At 41.2% G+C, this 18,731-nt stretch overlaps 1 protein-coding gene across 1 annotated transcript in view; it reads left to right on the top strand.

Annotated features, from left to right (window-relative positions):
* The window catches only part of PDK3 (pyruvate dehydrogenase kinase 3), a 46,164-nt gene extending 41,743 nt beyond the window's left edge, over positions 1-4,421 (top strand). Inside the window, exon 11 of the mRNA XM_072137926.1 lies at positions 515-4,421. Within this exon, the coding sequence (XP_071994027.1) occupies positions 515-658 (144 nt within the window). The 3' untranslated portion in view covers positions 659-4,421. The remainder of the gene's footprint in view (positions 1-514) is intronic.
* The last annotated feature ends 14,310 nt before the right edge of the window (positions 4,422-18,731 follow it).

Here is an 18,731-nt window from a genome sequence, read left to right as displayed (position 1 = left end):
TGTCCTTATATATTTTAAAAACAGATCCAAAGTTACAGACTGTTGGGGCTTTTACACTTTCCTTAAGGCGAAGTGAAGTTCAAGTCAGATCCACAAACTCACAGATATCGGAGTGGATTAATACCTGTGCAGATTTTATAATATTGCAGTGTTTTCCAACTTCGAAAGATCCGCCTCATAACGTGTCTCATTTACTATAGTAATATAGTGAATGCACCTAGCACAATAACGTTTGATAGAAATTCATTCTACATCATAAAATCCACATCATGCACATTCGGCATCTTCACCCGACCCAAAGTTTCACCTTCAACACAGCTTCTTCCGGGGCTTTGGGGGTGTATAAGATCCAGAGCCCATGGTGACACTGCCCGGAGCCCTTGCACCCTGATTAATGGTTAATGAAGGCATCATAAAGAAACTTTTAAAGCATCATAAAGAAACTTCACTACAAATCAGTTTTAGAAGTCAGATTTGATGAAATTATTTGGTTTACCTTTTTGTTTACATTTAGGCTGTTTCTGGTGATTCATATGAAAGACTGCCAGTATTTAACAAGTCAGCATGGCGACACTACAAGAATGCCGCAGAAGCCGACGACTGGAGCAACCCAAGCAGAGAGCCGCGGGATGCATCAAAGTACAAGGCCAATAAATAGGCAGCTGCAGGACGGGCATGTCTATCGTCCCAATGTTTGGACGGTTTTCTAGAAGTTACAAAATCACTGTAATATAAATGGGGAACTATCAATACTTGCATCAATAGTCTTCATGTTACTACAAGACGGCCAGTACTTCGCTGGACACCTTGCACCTTCAGAGACTTGTAGACATCTTGTATGGAGACTTGTAGACATCTTGTATGGAGACTTGTAGACATCTTGTATGGAGACTTGTAGACATGTCGTATGGAGACTTGTAGACATCTTGTATGGTTGACGCTTGGTTCGGTTTAACCAGAAACGAGGGTTTGCACTGCTGTCCATGAATCTACGTAGCTAGACAGGTGGCTGCTATTGTTCGATTATGTCTGCGATTGCGATTTGTCTTGTGTTCACAATGGATTCACAAATTCTGTTGAGATCCTGTTTCCTTTTACTAATGTACTATTGCCTATGCAATAATATTTCACATACTGTAGTAAATATATAGAATTTACTATATCTGCCAGCTGGGTATAGAGTGAGGTATTGGGCAGAACTTGTGTTTGTCTGTTGCCCATTTGGTCCTCCGGTTGGGTTTTGCGCGTGTAGTATGCCACATTACAAGACAATTACTATTTTTAATGCATGGAATTTTAAAGAAAGATAGATTCTATAAATAGTTGACATTTCACCCAGTGTGAACCTGTGGTTACAAACATTTCCAATGTTTAGACTTTTGGTTATATTCTTTACTTTGTGAAGTATGTGTATATATTGCTCCACTGATTAATGTTCATATGTTCACAAAAATACAATTCTGTAAGGCAATAAGTAATGAAGAACGGGTAGAACGATGGATTGTTTTCATTGAATTTTAACTATATTTCTTAATTAAGTTCTTAATGATAAAGACTATAGAAATTTCGCAGCACTCTACTATAAAGCCATGTACACTCTGCTAGTCATTTGTTCAGTTTTTTTTTTAATTTATTTTTCCAAGTTTTTGACCCTCAAACTGTAAGGTCTTGTAAATCAGACACATGAACCTGTTGGTTTTTCTTTTTTTTTCTTAAGTCTTCTCTTCAACCTCTTCTTAACTTACTCCTACACCTGGTTGGGAGTGGCATTTATTTATACCAAAATTGTGAATTTTTACCATGAATTTATACCAAAATTGCAACCTATTTATACTTCCACACCTGGGTTCTAAAGATATATCAGGCACAACACTGAAAAAGTGTGTCACAGCAAAAGTCGCAAATATAAGAGAAAAAAAAAAAAGAAAATGACCCCATCATATAAACCTTCTGCTCTCCGTACTCCCGAAATGTATGATCCTATATGCTGGGATATGGGGTGAAATCGACACTAGCTACAGAATGTCTCCCAGGACAAAAAGCATCCAACACATTTTGGGAGACTGCACCTTCCTCATCCTTCTCCGGACTAATATAGATTTCTTGGATCAACCCACTGGGGGAGATTTATTAATCTATCTACGACAGAATTCATAGTCATAGTTTGCATAGTTTTAGTTTGCACTAAAAAAGTGTCTGCACCACATTCATAAAGGGTTTTAGACACATTTCTGGCTCTCCTACAACTAACTCAACAAAAGGGGGCATTGTGCCAAAAAGACCCCGGCACCAAAAATACTCCATGCCCGACAGAATTTTTTCCTAACCTCCTGGCTTAAAGTAAGCCAACTAATAGGAGGTGCGACTACAATAGAGTGCGACTACACAGTCTAGTACTAGGACAGATTTATCACCCACCATTAGACACTTGGGTGCAGAATAAGACTGTCTAGTCTAACTCTGCACTGTCTAACACTTTTTTACTTGTGTTGCTTTTGTTAGTATTTCCCAACAAAGGAGGGTCACACATCTCAGACCTTGGGAGCAGATACATGATATTCTGAGTGTACACTGTCTTATAGTGTTTCTATAGTATTTGTATTAACAAATACAATGACAGATTATGAAACTTGGGATTATTCAGTTTAGAAAAAAGATGACTGAGGGGAGACCTCATTACAATGTACAAATACCTGAACGGACAGTACAAGGATCTCTCCAAAGATCTTTTTATACCTCGGCCTGTGACCAGGACAAGAGGGCATCCTCTACGCCTAGAGGAGAGGCGATTCTACCATCACCATAGACAAAGGTTCTTTACTGTAAGAGCAGTGAGACTATGGAACTCTCTGCCGCAGGAGGTTGTTATGGCCGACTCTATGTACATGTTCAAGAGAGGCCTGGATGCCTTTCTGGAGAGCAAAAATATCACGGGTTATGGGGATAAAACATTTATTTAATTCTTAAAGGTTGGACTTGATGGACTTGTGTCAATTTCCAGCCTTATATACTATGATACTATTTTATTAGTTTCGGTGCTGTGGTGGGCTGTGCCTTTTCACCAGCTTTTCACCAAGTTCCTAATATAATGTCAGCCACACAGCACAATGGCAATTTGTTCCTTTTTTCTGATATATACCCAGTTATGGAGTAAAACATCTTTTACCAAAGAAAAAAAAGTTACCTAAGACCTCACTAATAAAGATAACAATATTTATGTACTACTATTTGTTGAAAATGTATGAAGGCCTATCCACATTTAAAGGAAGAGGCTACCCATGGTGCATCGCTCTCTGCCCGTTCAGTAAACTGATGACAGCAAACAAATTATCCTAATATCCTGGCATATAACAATGATTTAAAGAAACAGATAAAATGAGGGGAAGGTCAGCCCCGAAGGTTCCCCTGAGGTGGTGCTTAGATGCTCTAATCCCTGCTTATAATTAGTAATAATTCCTTTATTTATATAGCGCACACAGATTACACAGCGCTGCACAAAGAATTTCAAATTGGTCCCTGTCCCCATGGGGCTCACAATCTAAACAACCTAACGGTATGTTTTGGAATGTGGGAGGAAACCGGAGTTCCCGGAGGAAACCCACGCATCTATTTTAAGTGTAATGTGCCTGTTTAGTGTGGGCATTCGTCAGGTGGACTAGTCAATCTGCTGCTTTTTACATGTGATTAAGTTAAAGATATCCACTTTTTAGAACAAACCACAGGCCTTTTTAAAGAGAACCTGTCACCAGGGACCCTCACCCTACAAGGCACACACAGTACCTTCTAGATGTCATTATACATGTTCCATTGATGGCTCTATCCAGGGGATTAGAAACCAATATTCTTCAAAAAAAAAAGACTTTTATTGATGTCCTCTGTTCTGGTAATGGAGACTGCAGTCATCCAGTCAAGATTCCCCACCTCCTCTCTTACACTGCTAATTCCTGAGTGAGGGGTGAATAGGATCTGAGAGAGGCATCGGGTTTGGCTCTGCTACATGATTAACCACTTCCTCAGAAGGAAGGGGGTGAGAGTGACGCTGGCTATGTGAAGAGAAATATATCTTGCTCCTCACCCCTCCCTCATGAATTCTCTTCAGTCATTAGAAGTGTCAGAGTCAGTAAGAGTCAGTGAGGAGGCGGACTAGCTTGACTATATATTGCAGATCCCTGCCCCCATGACTGAAACAGAGGACAACTATTATTTTACAAGATCGTTGGCATGTAACAAGCTCTGTTTAAGAATTAGGAAAAAAATTCTTTCCAGAAGCCCCCCCTGGTGTCATGTACTCAATCATCATGACATCAGCACTTCTTGTCCAATGGGACTGGAAATACCAGAGACCAGGAGTCACTCTTCAATTGTAAATGGCCCTTGGAAGAGATGAGTCTTTTTTTGTTTGTTTGTTTTTTCAATTTTTTTAACATACACAGTTTCCTCAGGGTTTTATTCATAATAGTGAGAAAAAAAATATTCTTATAAGGAATCACCTTATAAGGAAGGAGAGGAACAGGAGCCCTTTATTATAGCCTGAGACTATTGGTGGGCTTATTTCACTGATGTCAGGTATAGAGAAACCTACTTTGTCTTAGGTGTCTGTTACACAATGATACATTCTTATTGATCACTCCCTAAACTATGTAGACAACCCAGTAGTAGATGCCAGGAAATGGGAACACGTTTATGTCTCCTGCCACTTATTTCCCCTCCTGTGTTTGGTTCCCAGTAACTGCCTTTGAGAATCGAGCCTTGGGTCAGGTTCTTCCATTTTCTTTCTTTCTTTAGGATTCGCTTATGGATTTGGAGAAAAAAAACGTAATGACCCTGGTCATATCCTATCATTTGTGATCCTAGGCTTGTTGTGTTTTGTATAAAAGTATCTTTAGTGTTTGATTTTTGTATCATTGCACATTGTGTTTAGAGACAATTATAACTGATATGCATCATAGGCTCCTGAAGATCAATACAAGGTACGAACTTTAGACTGGGATTTGTTGAAAGGGTTGTCCGAAGTATTTAATTTATCCCCTATCCACGTGTTAGGGGATAACAAGACTGAACATGAGAATAGGATTCCCATGATCCGAAGACCGGGGATCGTATTCTCACTATGGGAATGACAGAAATAACTAAGCGCAACGCTCAGCTATCTCCCACCGTTCTCATATACAGTAAATATAGCGGCAGGGCGTTTACTCGTAGGGCAGCTCCACCCATCAGTGAGACCAGAATCTCTGCTATCTGAAGAGTAGGGGGTCCCGTTTTTGTGATGATGGGTGTGCCAGCAGTTGGACCCCATAGATAAGGATAAGGACAAATCCTTAAATATCTTCATGATATTTTTCCTATGCTGTGTATGTAATGCATTTCTATTCTTTTTTTGTATTGTTGTAGTTCGTTAGTATTATGTATTATTTATATTGTTGTGTTTCTATGAACCTGCTGCTTCTACTTCTCTGGATCATTTTTGTTCCTTTAATGAATTAGTATATTCTATCATGTTAAAAAAAAAAAAGGAAAAGAAAGATTTCGGAAAAAATAAAAATCCTATTTTTTTAAGAATGCTTTGATTTATTTTCCTTGTCTCTTATTCAGTTAAGTTTAACCTCTTGACGTACTATTACTGCTCTAGGTCGTGGCTCCTTCTACCCTCTCATATAGATTGTGAGCCCTCACGGTAGGGTCCTCCTACTACTTCTTCTAATTCAATGTAGTTTTATGTCTTTTGTGCCTGTTTTTGTTCTCATCTTAATGTAATGTATGTGAACCCCTTACTGATTGTACAGCACCATGGAATTAATGGTGCATTATTAATAAATAATAAGGCAGAATTGGGGTAGAGTAAAATTTAGTAGATGGGTGATATTCCTTTGTAGACTCTTGTAGGGCGTACAGTGTACAGAGTTGGAGATCACCCATCTATAGATAGCAACCTTTCAGTCCAAGTTAAAGGGAATGGCTCCCAAGTTTACGGCCCCCTTGGGTAGGGTAAGAAATGTCCTTTCTAGAATTCCCTCTTTTATGTAAAATTACACCTGTTTACCTGTAAAAAAAAAATCTCCCTCAAATCAGGCAGATATGACTTTCCATCCATTGTTCAAATGAGATTAATCAAGTACATTGGCTGCAGGGGTAGTGTCACTTCTCAAACAGGGGCGGCTCCAGGTTTAAGGAGGCCCCTGGGTGACAGAGCCTAAGCAGGCCCCTGTACTCCTTACCCTTCGAAATTTTCGGCAGAGAAATTCCTTCCTACATAGTATAATACCCCCATTAGTGCCTCCCATCCCCCCTCACATTGTGATACCAGCTCTGTGTCTAGGCTCACTGTTGCCATAGAAATGGACCTGTATGATAAGGAAGGATAAGGCAGTAAATGTCATCCCCATACTTGGAATGGGCCCAATACTCCATTTCAACTCTTCCATAGAGCAAAAGGGTTCAGGGATATTCACCAAAAATATCAAATTTCAGCATGATAAACCAGAGACACTTACTCATATATCCAGAAAATGTGACTGTGGTAATCTTCTTTTATTTGTTATCCATGGCCTCCTTCCTTCCTACCAGAGCCCCTTCGGCTGTTACATTGTGAAGGGGCACTTTCCCCCGCCCACTGTGTGCTCACTGCTGCCGAAATGACGGGAAGTGCAGGGATCAAAAAGGGAGGGTGGGACTGATGCCTGCTGCTGCAGCACCGAGGGGCTTCTGTAACATACCCAGAGCCTTTCTGGCTCATTAGCATATAGTGGGTAAGGAAAGTATTCAGACCCCTTTAAATTTTTCACTCTTTATTTCATTGCAACCAATTTGGTAAGATCAAAAACATTTGTTTAAACAAGAAAAACTGAAACATCACATGGTCATAAGTAATCATAGCCTTTGCTGTGACACATATATTTAACTCCCATGCTGTCCATTTCCTTCTGATCCTCCTTCATTGGAGTTCAACGGTCTTTAATTCAGATCTGGCCAAAGTTACAAAAGAATTTCTGAAGCACTCAAGGTTCCTTCGTAGCAGAGTCTCCACAGAAGAACCCTGTGATCACTGTGGCTGAGCTCCAGAGATGCATTATGGAGATGGGAGAAAGGTCCACAAAGTCACCTATCACTGCAGCCTCCACCAGCAGGGCTTTATGGCAGAGTGTACCGACGGAAACTGTGCCAACGGAAGCCTCTCCTCAGTGGAAGACATATGAAAGGTGCGTACAGTGCATACAAACACATGAAGGACTCCCAGACTATAAAAAAACAACATTCCCTGGTCTGATGAGATGAAGATTGAACATTTCGGTGTTAATTCTAAGCGGGACAGGATGATTGGTTCCAATTGAAGGAAAGATGAATATGGCCAAGTACAGAGATATCCTGGATGAAAACCTCTTCCAGAGACTGGACCCAGTCTGGGCCGCAGGTTCACCTTCCAACAAGACAATGACCCTAAGCACAGCTATAATAACATAGCAGTGGCTTCAGAACAACAGTGACCATTCCTGACTGACCCAGCCATAGCCCTGACCTAAACCCAATTGAGCATCTCTGTAGAAATTTGAAAATGGCTTCCACCAACGTTCACCATCCAACCTGAGGGAACTGGAGAAGATCTGCAAGGAAGAATGGCAGAGATCAAAAGGTGCTACTACTCAGTACTGAGCAAAGTGTCTGAATATTTATGACCATGTGATATTTCAGTTTTTTGTTTAATAGATTAGCAAAAATATCTACATTTCTGGTATTTTTTGTCAAGATGGGGTGCAGAGTGTACATTAATGGGCAAATAAAAAGAACTTTTTTGATCTTACCAATTGGCTGCAAAGTTGATTTTAGAAGGAAGCCATGGTAACAAATATAAGAAGATTACCACAGTCACACTCCCCGGATCTATGAGTAAGTGCCCCTGGTTTATCATGCTTGAATTTGATTTGCGATTTCCTTTGAAAAATAATAATATTTGCTGCATGTAGCTTACACTAGGGGGAGCTAATATCTAATTAATTAAAACAACTAGCAGTGAAACTAATGAACACTGTACATTTTGGTCTCTATGGCAAGTCGCCTCTGCCTAAGTCCTCATGCACACAAATGTTGTTTTTGTTCCTATGTCCATGCACAGGCAGGCGATATGGAAACATTAGCAGAATTTTGCAGCATTTTCCAGCAATGCAAACAGAGTAAAACATGTAATTTTATCCACATTACTGGAGCTTAAATACAGCACTTCTGATAGTCTTGACCTTACCTGAGCACATTGTCGTGACCTCCCTGGCAGAGAATTGTGAGACTACGAGCCTATAGTATGAATATGGCCGTATTATAGCGACATTGTGCAGCTAACAGAGCTTGCTCTAAAGTTCCCAAAGCCTCTAGCACAGCGATGAAAGCCTCTGATATTAAATGAAAACATGCTGTAATAGATATGCATAGGGATTTCCTGAACTGCGTCCGTGTATAGATTAGGTTTTATTATGTATTTTAATATGTATGATTTATTTTGTTTACTCAAATTTTCAGTTTTTCAGAATTGTGGTATATTATGATGTGCTCAAGAACTGTGCAGACATTTGCAGAAAACATTTGTGTTGTCCAGCAGGTGGCGCCGCTGTCATAGTAGTTGTTGAAAACTGCTTAGCAATACTGGTTAGACATCTCTACAGTGTTTCATTAATAGGTAGCAGTACACAGACATATGCTCCTCACCCTCCCATCTCCATAGGAGCCTGGCAGTATGTATGGTGAAAGATAGAGCATGCTCTACTTTTTTTTCTACCACTGTGACATCGTAACGTGCCGCGCACAATGCATTTCCGTGGCGGACGTATGCTAGCTGCCATTCATACAGCTAGTGTACGAACGCCATATATGTTCGTGTGCATGGGGCCATAAAGGAGTATTTCACCAAAATGTATTTCCATCCCTGTACCACTCACCTCATTTCCCTGTACATGATAAAACTATATACAGGCAGTCCCCGGGTTACGTACAAAATAGGTTCTGTAGGTTTGTTCTTAAGTTGAATTTGTATGTAAGTCGGAACTGTATATTTTATAACTGTAACCCCTGACAGAATTTTCTGGGTCCTTGAGACAATTGGATTTTAAAAATCTTGGATTGTTATAAGAACCACAATTAACAATAAAGCTTCATTGCAGACACCTGTGATAACTGTTACAGCTGATTATTGTAGCCTAAGGATAAAGTACAGTTATTTAACAATATCAAGAGGTCTGTTTGTGACTAGGGGTCATCTGTAAGTTGGGTGTTCTTAAGTAAGGGACTGCCTGTAGTCAGAAGACACACTGAAGTGTAGCCTGCTATCTGCTCTCAGTCAGCATCCTGATTTTTAGAATTAGGTATTTACATTATGTTCTCTCATCTATCAATCCCATGATACCTCAGCACAGCATCACATGGGCAGCTAAAGTTAGTACAATTTCTTCCTGCTCTGTTCAAGAGCCCCCCCCCATTCTCATATCAAAAGGGAGGCCCGAGGGGTTCACAGTACCCACTAAACCCCCCATTCCCTTTATACTCACCTTTCTGTTTCTTCTCCCCAGCCCCACGGCTCCGTCTTCCGCTCTTCCATCCCGGGTGCATCACAGGGTTTAGTGGGTACTGTGAGCCCCTCGGGCCCTCCTTTTGTTATTGTCTGTAACTATATGGGGACTGCATATACTGGAACACCCCATTCATTGCTGTTGTACCCCTTATCAGTTGGGTGTTTGCTGGGGCAACTTTTGATTCAGAAATGTATTTGAGTAAGTTGTCTTTAAAAAAAAGACCAAAAAAAATAACTTTGCATAGTACAATCATTGAATGTAAACCATTAGGCATCTTACCCTTTCCAGATTATTCTTCAAAAGCATCGTGCCCACTTATTTGTTGTTACTGGAGATAAGCTGCCTCCAGGTGTCTGGTATACATGTATATGAGGGGGTCCGGAGGAATAACTATTAAGTACCCATGTACCCATGGCAATTTATTTTTATTCTTAACTGCTCTGCCTCAGTGTCAATCAGTCCAGGATGACAGGAAAAATCAAGGGGCTATAGTAGGCGCTTTAATGATAACCAGCCTTGTCCATACCTGCTCACTCATCCTCCAGTCTTAGGCAACCAAGAATGTGTTGTGTCTGGGAGTGCAGGAAGCCACGAGTCCTGCCTGTTGCCGCCCCTGGCACCAGTGCCATAGGATCACTGCCACCCTACAACAGTTTTGGATATATACACAAAGAACCATTGGTTTAATAATATCTTTATTATCAATATTTTATAGAAAATCATACAGTTTTACAGAATTATTAGAATGGTGTTGTACCTCTGGGATAAAGCTGACTTATAACTTTTCTTATTCCAGTTTTCAGTTTATCTTGTATATAAAGCTGAGTGTATGTATGTATGTCCGTACAGTATATGTGTATTTATGTATGTGTGTATGTATGTCCGCTAAAGGATTCTGCACCATGATGTTGACTATCATCAAAATTTTCACCCTGCTCTTTCCAAAATACACTTATTAACCCCCATATACAAGACCCATTGTCTGCTGCTCCTGTGGCGGTTAGAAACTGAGCTGTGATTGGTTGCAATTTTTCCACCAATGACAGCTTATGCGTGAGGTAATATGGAGAGAGTCAGGGGTCAGTTAGAGAGAGAGAGACACACACATAGTACAGTCAGTACAGAGAGACAGTCAAAGACAGACAGTCATGTACAGAAAGACAGATGGAGACAGTCCAGAGACAGATAGAGAAATGGTCAGAGACAGTCACATATGGAGAGAAAGACAGAGAGAGTGTCATGTACAGAGAGACAGAATGAGATAATCAGAGACAGAGAGACAGAGACAGACAGAAAGACAGTCAAAGACAGTCAAAGACAGACAGAGAGACTGTCAGAGACAGTCACTTACACAGAGACAGTCACGTACAGAGAGACATACAAAGAACCAGACAGAAACAGTCACGTACAGAGAGACAGTCAGAGAGACAGTCTGAGACAGCTAGAGAGACTTTCCAGAAACCATCCAGAGACAGACAGAAAGAAAGAGAGATTAATATAAAATATTTTTTGTTAACCCATTCTATTTTGTTATAGCTAAGAGTAGTTATTTACTATCCCAGACAATGCCAGGGGCAACAGCTAGTTATAAATACAATGAAAATATGTCCCACCCTCCAGGCCTTGCCTATTACCCATATCTGGGTCTGTTTATCTTCAGTAAGAATGTTTATTTCTATTATCTTGTATTTTTAGGTGTTTTTTTGCCATTGGTATGTCCCTCATTTTTCATTTATGTTTATTAAAACAAGAAGATATAGTGTAGACATGGCTTCACTTCAACCCCCCCCCCCCCCCCCACTCCTGTTTTCCTACTTCATAAAATTGTTTCTCCATTTCATGGTCCTTGCTAAATGTAATTTCATAAAGAGAGGATGAACTCCCTTTTACAGTAGACATTTTTTCATATAAATCTCTCACTAACTTCCAAAAACTATAAATGGAAATACCCATTTTTAAGGTAAAATTGAATGAGGAACTCTCCTGCATTGATTCCGATTTCATTCCATATACTTGCTTTCTGTAATTAAATAAACTAAAATATAGCTTTGTATAGTCCTAACATATCAGTTTCTGAGTTGAACCTACTCCAAATAATAGAGGTGGCCCAATAACCCAGGAAATCAGTGTGCAGACAGTTCCCAGGTTACGTACAAGATAGGTTCTTTAGGTTTGCTTTTAGAGAATAACTTTTCGTGACAAAAATGTTTTTATATGTCCCAGTTACAATTGGATTTTCAATTTTTTTTTGCTTTCATTGAAACAAGGATTATCAATAAAACGGCATTAAATACTCCTTATAGCTGATCACTGTAGCCTGGGACTAGAGTACAACTTTACCAGAGGTCACAGAGGGCAGATGTCCGGCTGTAATTTGGGGTAGTCTGTAAGTCATGTTTACTGTATGAAAATGTACCCATGCCAAGCTTCCTCTAATCCTACACAGTACTTCACACCTTTTGGGACCTTGAGAAGGGACTTTCATGCCTCCATGCATAACCCCAATGTTTCCCAAGAAGCCCATCAAGTAATGGTGAGGTAAATGAAACCGTTCTTAAGCTCACTCATTGCCTAGGTTAAAGGGGTTGTCCGAGTTCTTGAAAAGAAGCTAAAAGTGGCCGGGAGCGGGCTGCTTAAAAAAAATAAAGATGTACTTACCTCCCGGTGCCCTCCCGTATCCAGCGCTGCTGTCGCTCCGGTCCAGGCGCCATGTAAACAAACATGGCCGCCGGAGCAGAGCTGGATTCAGCTTCGGGCGGCCGTGGCCGGGCATGCCTGTCCGTCCCTATACACAGCATTGTGTATGGGGGCCGGAAGGTTGTCGGGTCCGGCCGGAACTGAGTCCAGCGCTGCTCCGGCGGCCATGTTTGTTTACATGGCGTCCGGACCGGAGCGACAGCAGCGCTGGATACGGGAGGGCACCGGAAGGTAAGTACAGCTTTATTTTTTTTAAGCAGCCCGCTCCCGGCCACTTTTAGCTTTTTTTCAAGAACTCGGACAACCCCTTTAAAGCTTTAGGTCCTGATGACCTGACAACCCTACTATAAGAAGTTTTACTAATCACTGGCTCCACACGTCCTATAGGGAATCTGTAAGCAATTTGGACCATGCAAAGCTGCAGACATGTCAGATAGCAGACATGGAAAGCTGTAATCACACCTATGTATGTTGTTAGTAGCAGCAGCAGGACTGTATATATTATACAATCTACGAATGTTTCAGCTATGTGTTTCATGGAATTACAAATCATAGCTTTTTGTTTCAACACAATCAAACAGGGTTCCAGACAATTCTACTATTACACCAGACATGATTTGCCCTAACCATAGATCCCCTGGCTATTCTACTCTGCAACAATCCAAATAATTCCGGAGTTTATTATTAGCAGAAGTATAACATAAGGTGAACCTGTCACCAGGAATGTCATTGTAGCTGGTGACAGGTTCCAATAGCCTATTCTATGCTCATTTTAAAACTTTATTTCACATTATTTGGATCTCTGTCTGCAGCCCGTGGTGAGTCCTAAGGAGGATGGGGGGGGGGGACAGCTGCAGCAGCCTGAGTGCCTGTGTCCTAGTCTCTACATCACTTCCCAGTATAATGTATCTTCAAAGAAATGTGCTGATATCAATATTGAATATCTCCCCTGCATATAAATCCATTTTAGAGGAACTCGTGAAATAGGATAAACTGTCCTGGCAGGGTAGGATCCACATTAGTCTTGGCTGATTTGCTCCCTCACGTTCCTGGGAGCACAATGTTTATTAACAAAGAATCAGGAGGCGTTTTAGTCCAAAATACAGGCAGTCCCCGGGTTACATACAAGATAGGGTCTGTAGGTTTGTTCTTAAGTTGAATTTGTATGTAAGTCAGAACTGTATACTTTATCATTGTAACCCCCAGCCACAATTTTTTTGGTCCCTATGGCAATTGGATTTTAAAAATGTTGGGTTGTCATAAGAACCAGGATTAACAATAAAGCTTCATTACAGACGCCTGTGATAACTGTTACAGCTGTTTATTGTAGCCTAAGACTAAAGTACAATAAATTACCAATATCCAGGGGTCCGTTTGTAACTAGGGGTCGTATGTAAGTCAGGTGTTCTTAAGTAGGGGACCGTCTGTATTATAAAATACTACATGGCAGCTTTCTTAGCTAAATTATGTTTCGGTGCATTTACTCCAACCCAAACCTCAGTGTAATTCTCCTTGAAATCAGAGTTGTTGCATCTCCAGTGGTGCAAAACTCAGTAGTAGTTTGACACACATTGGGGCACATTTACTTACCCGGTCCTGCACGTTCACCGATCCAGAAGGGGACAACTATAATGCACAGCTGCCGCAGTTCACTATGATTGTGCGCCCGATATCCTACATGTGTCGCTCCACTCTCAGGTCCGCCGGAGTTCACCATCTTCTTCCCTAAATCCCACTTTATCCTGCTTTAAAGGGTGTCTGTCAGCAGAAACTGACCTAATAAACCACTACCTTTATGTGGTCAAGCAGATGAACAGCTTTCAGCTCATGTTTCTTTCATGACCCATTGTGGTGGCAGCATCCAGAAAATCTACTTTGAATTGAGATGTAATTTGGTTGTATAATGTCAAGGAGGTGGAGAGTTTAATACTGAAGTCAAGCTCTCTCTGAATTAGAATGCCCCCCTTCAGTGTAATTGATGGTCATGCATGATGTCAATTAAAGCTGAGGCGTTCAGAGTTGACTTCCGTGTTAAACTCTCCGCCTCCTTGACTTTGCACAACCAATTTACATCTCTCTTCAAGGTTGATTTTCTGGATGATGACATCACACTAGACAATGAAAGAAACAATAACTAGAAGGTCTTATGCTGTTTGACAATATTCTGGTAGTTCCCTTTAATATAAAGTAAAATTGTTTATCATAATATCCACCATAACAGGTTTTTTTATATGGCTGATTTATATTGTTTGATTAAAGGTGTGTCCAACAAGTGTCCACCTGGTCAACCACAGCCATGCCTAGTTGATAGGGGAGTAAAGCTGAAGGGCTACAACATTTTTACAATTTCAAAAAATGTCTTGGGCTTGGAATTTATGTTTCATTTGTGTTGGGGCTGTAGTGACATGTGGGTAGGGCTTGACACCTTCTGGAAAAAAATATTCTTATATTCTTCTTGTGGCCACTATCGACCTTCATGCAAATGTTTTTTTAGCACTCAGTTATCAAGGACTGATGTGAAAAACATGGTCAAAAATTTTCAGCCACACTACATGAACCAAAGCATTGTGACACAGTTCTTAAAAAGGTGGAGAAAATCCAGCACCTGTCCACACCATCTGCCTTTACATATATTGATTAAAGAATAGCTTCCAGCAGATGACTGCATCTTTTTTTCTTTGTCTTTTTTATTGTTATTCAGGGTCTGCTGTGTTATGTTTGTTATTATGGCATTCATTGAAAATTAACAAAAAGTTTATTTTAAAAAGTGCCTGCTTTCTAGATTTTCCCTGCTCTGCCTTAGGTGGTATTATATAAAAGTGAAAGTTTAGAGTGGTGGATTCAATAAGTTCCAAAACTTTGCTGGCTTTAACATCAGCTGTTTTCCAGAAGATTCATCACATGGGATTTATAGTGGGGTAGCTGTATGCAGCCATGAATTACCAAGCAAACACCTTAAAAGGATTAGATGATGACTCCCTTCCCTGACCAATTTCCCAGGCACCACTACACATCCAAGTCGAATACATACATAGGCAAAACTCATTCTGATGGTTGCTGATCCCTGATCTGGAGGCGTGTGGCGAAATCTGTAACATGTGTAATTAATAGAGAAAAATCAGAACAAAATACTCATGGACTGGTACCACACCCCTCAACCCTACTCTACCACATAACTGCTGGAGGTGCGGCAGACTCAATGCCTTTATCTTCCACATTTTTTGGCACTGTCCCCTGCTCATGCCCTTCTGGGCACAGGTACAACAAATCCTTTGCCAGGTACTCTCTCTGGACCGCCCTCTATGCATTAAAACATAAGTACTGAATGTATTTCCCCACACCCTGAGGAAGCACACCCTTACCTTGGTCCTAAATCTCCTAACTGCTGCTAGGTGCCTCATTGCTAAAAACTGGAGGCAAGTTTCTCCTCCCTCCAGAAACAAGCTATTAAGGATGTTCGATCCATGGAATACTTATCGGCCCCTCTCCAGGGTAAAGCAGATAGATTCCACCTCATATGGGACCCCTGGGGATTAAATTGGTTTACCCATGATGTCCCTTGATTCTGGCCTGTCTCCCTTTGAAACTCTACTACCTTCTGCATTCCATCTTGTCCATCTCTGTTCCCTCCGTGTTAAGTTTACTTTTTTTTTGTTACATATGTACCATTACTTGACATCCTCCTCCCACCCACAGAGACACCCACACACCACAGCAACGCTGTTGGGAACTAACTGTCTCATATCACAACTTATGGTATATATACATGTGATATATGTGATATCATATATGTGATATTAACCGGTCTTCAACTGCAGTTTCTTAAGATATTACATGTGTACCTATACCTATACACAAGTACATACTTATGTGGATTATAAAATACAATTTAAAAAAAAAACATTAGATGGAGTTGTGTAAAATACAGTGCTGCCATGGAGCAATGTCCACTATCTGGTAGTCTCATGGATGAATCTGGGTTTGGTGAAATGCGAGGAGAACCTTACTTGTCTGTCAGCATTGTGTAAAGTTCCATGGAGGAGGGGCCATTCATTATTGGCTTTCTGCCAGTTTTTGGGCTGATTTTTTTTTTCCTTACTGCACCTTGTATGTAATATTTAAGAAGTGTTGGCATTGTATTCTCACCATTTTTTTTGTTGCTCAATTTGTTCACAGCTTAGTAATCCAGAACTTCTAGGTTACTAGATAAGCTAAAACCTGGTCTACCAAGTACTATTTAAACTCCATGAATGTGGAGTCAGTTCAGATCATTTTTGGTTATGCGCCAATTCATTAAACTTTTGTACCACAATGAAAACCCAGTACAGGCGGTCCCCTACTTAAGGACACCCGACTTACAGACAACCCATAGTTACAGACAGACCCCTCTGACCTCTGGTGAAGCACTCTAGATGCTTTACTATAGTCCCAGAGTGCTATAATCAGCTGTAAAGTGTATGTAATGAAGCTTTATTGATAATCATTGGTCCCATTACAGCAAAAAATTGTCACGGGTGGTCCCGCGATCCCCGCCGCAAGTGCTACTCACGGGTCCCGGCTCCTGTCCCGCCGGCATCGGCTCCGTCCGCGGCTGCTCCGTCCCCTTCGGCTGTGCGCGCGCGTCCCCGACAGCTAGGGCGCGGCAAGTTCTGCAAATTTAAATGGCCAGCGCGCCACTAATTGGCGCTGGTCTTTCCCCCTTAAACTATTTAACCCTGCCTCTTCCTGTTACCCTTGCCGGATCTTTGTGCCTTGCGCCCTAGAGAAAGCTGTATTTGATGCCTTGTGCTGTTCTTGAGATTTCCTGTTGTGACCCCGGTTCCGTTTCTGACTACGCTCCTTTGCCGCCTGTCCTGAAATGTTGCTACGACTCTGACTACGAACCTGTGCTGCCCGTCCTGACCTCCTGCCTGACCCCGACTACGAGATTGCCTGCCGATTCTGTACCTCGACCTTGGCTGCCACTGCGGACAAGTCACGCCTGTGGAACGACCTGGTGGTACCACACCGCAGCAAGTCCAACCCGCTTTGCGGCGGGCTCTGGTGAAAACCGGGTGCCACTTAGACTCCGGTCCCAGGTAGTGGCTTGTGCCATCGTCCGCAGTGGTTCAGAGGATCCACAACCTCTAAGCCTGACAAAAATGCTTAAACTCCAATTGTCACTGGGGCCAAAATTTTTTTGTCTGGATCTACAATTATAAAATATACAGTTTCGCCTTACATACAAATTCAACTTAAGAACAAACCTCCGGACCCTATCTTGTACGTAACCCGGGGACTGCCTGTATAACTTACTGCACAATTAGTGCCCCAAAAAAGACGACCCAGGGCCACAATTGATAAACACCCCTCTATAAGTTTTTTTTTCAGAGGTTGGTCTTGATCCTTAAGGTCCATAAAAGAGAAATCCTAATAAATACCAAGAAAATTTTACATTTTTTAGGCTTCCAACTTTGTGGAAACCCATTTCTGTACTAGTATGCCAAGGCCAGTTTGCTCAAAGCACGGTCTAAAAAGGCAGAGTCCTGAACTCAACCATATCAAACTATAACAGAGACACTGAGGCAGGACCTCTTATCCATCCAGTCTGACCTAACAAATGCTCTTCTGGATGTGGAGTGGAGTGGGTGTCACATACTCACTAAAATCATGTAAAAAATATTCCCAGAAGAGTAGAAGCTATTTTAGCTGCAAAGTGAGGTACCTACTCATTAATAATGGTCATTGATTTAGAATGGGATGGTATAAATGCTCCTGTGGGTGTTCCAAAACTTTTTGTCCATATAGGATATTGGTAGGTTTCCCATTAGAAATAATCACATTTTTCTATAAGAACTGTGAAATGTACAGAAGTAAATTACCAAGATCTGCTCATTGCCGGATTTGTGATATGTAATCTGTATTTTTATTGGGCACATGTTTAGGGAGATAGCACAACAAAGTTCATAGTTAATGATTCCAACACATGCAGAAATTGTGTATTAAAGGGGTTTGTCCATGAAAGAAAATTCTCAAATTTCAAGCACTTCTTCATCTCTACTCTATCACACTGTCCGATCGGCTGTGCCTCCCCTCCTGGATAAAGAACTTATCTGTCCATAGCGTACAGCTCTCCTCTCACTGCTGCTGCTGTTTGCTGCAGGAATTGAGTGTGTATCAGTGTGAGCTGATCCTGGAATGCAGGGGAGAGGGGCCGCTGCAGGGAACAGAGAAGAGCTCAGCTCCATAGCCTCAGACAAGATGGCTGCCAACCCTAAAGTCACAAGATCCAGGGTCGGAAACCAGGGGCAGCTGAAATTGTGGACACCAAGACTGATAGAGACAAGTTGGAATTATATCTGTGAAATGCTGTATTTTTGTTAATAACAGTGAATTAGAGATTGTGTTATTTTGTTATCCTGAGTATATTTAAGAAACTTGTCTTCAAGGGAATACCCCTTTAATTCACGAGCAGATTAAACTATTTAACCTTTGAGGGTC

Source organism: Engystomops pustulosus, chromosome 2, assembly GCF_040894005.1.
Source record: "Engystomops pustulosus chromosome 2, aEngPut4.maternal, whole genome shotgun sequence".
Taxonomy (NCBI): domain Eukaryota; kingdom Metazoa; phylum Chordata; class Amphibia; order Anura; family Leptodactylidae; genus Engystomops; species Engystomops pustulosus.
The sequence above is the reverse complement of the archived record's forward strand: the minus strand, read 5'-3'. Positions and strand labels throughout refer to the sequence as shown.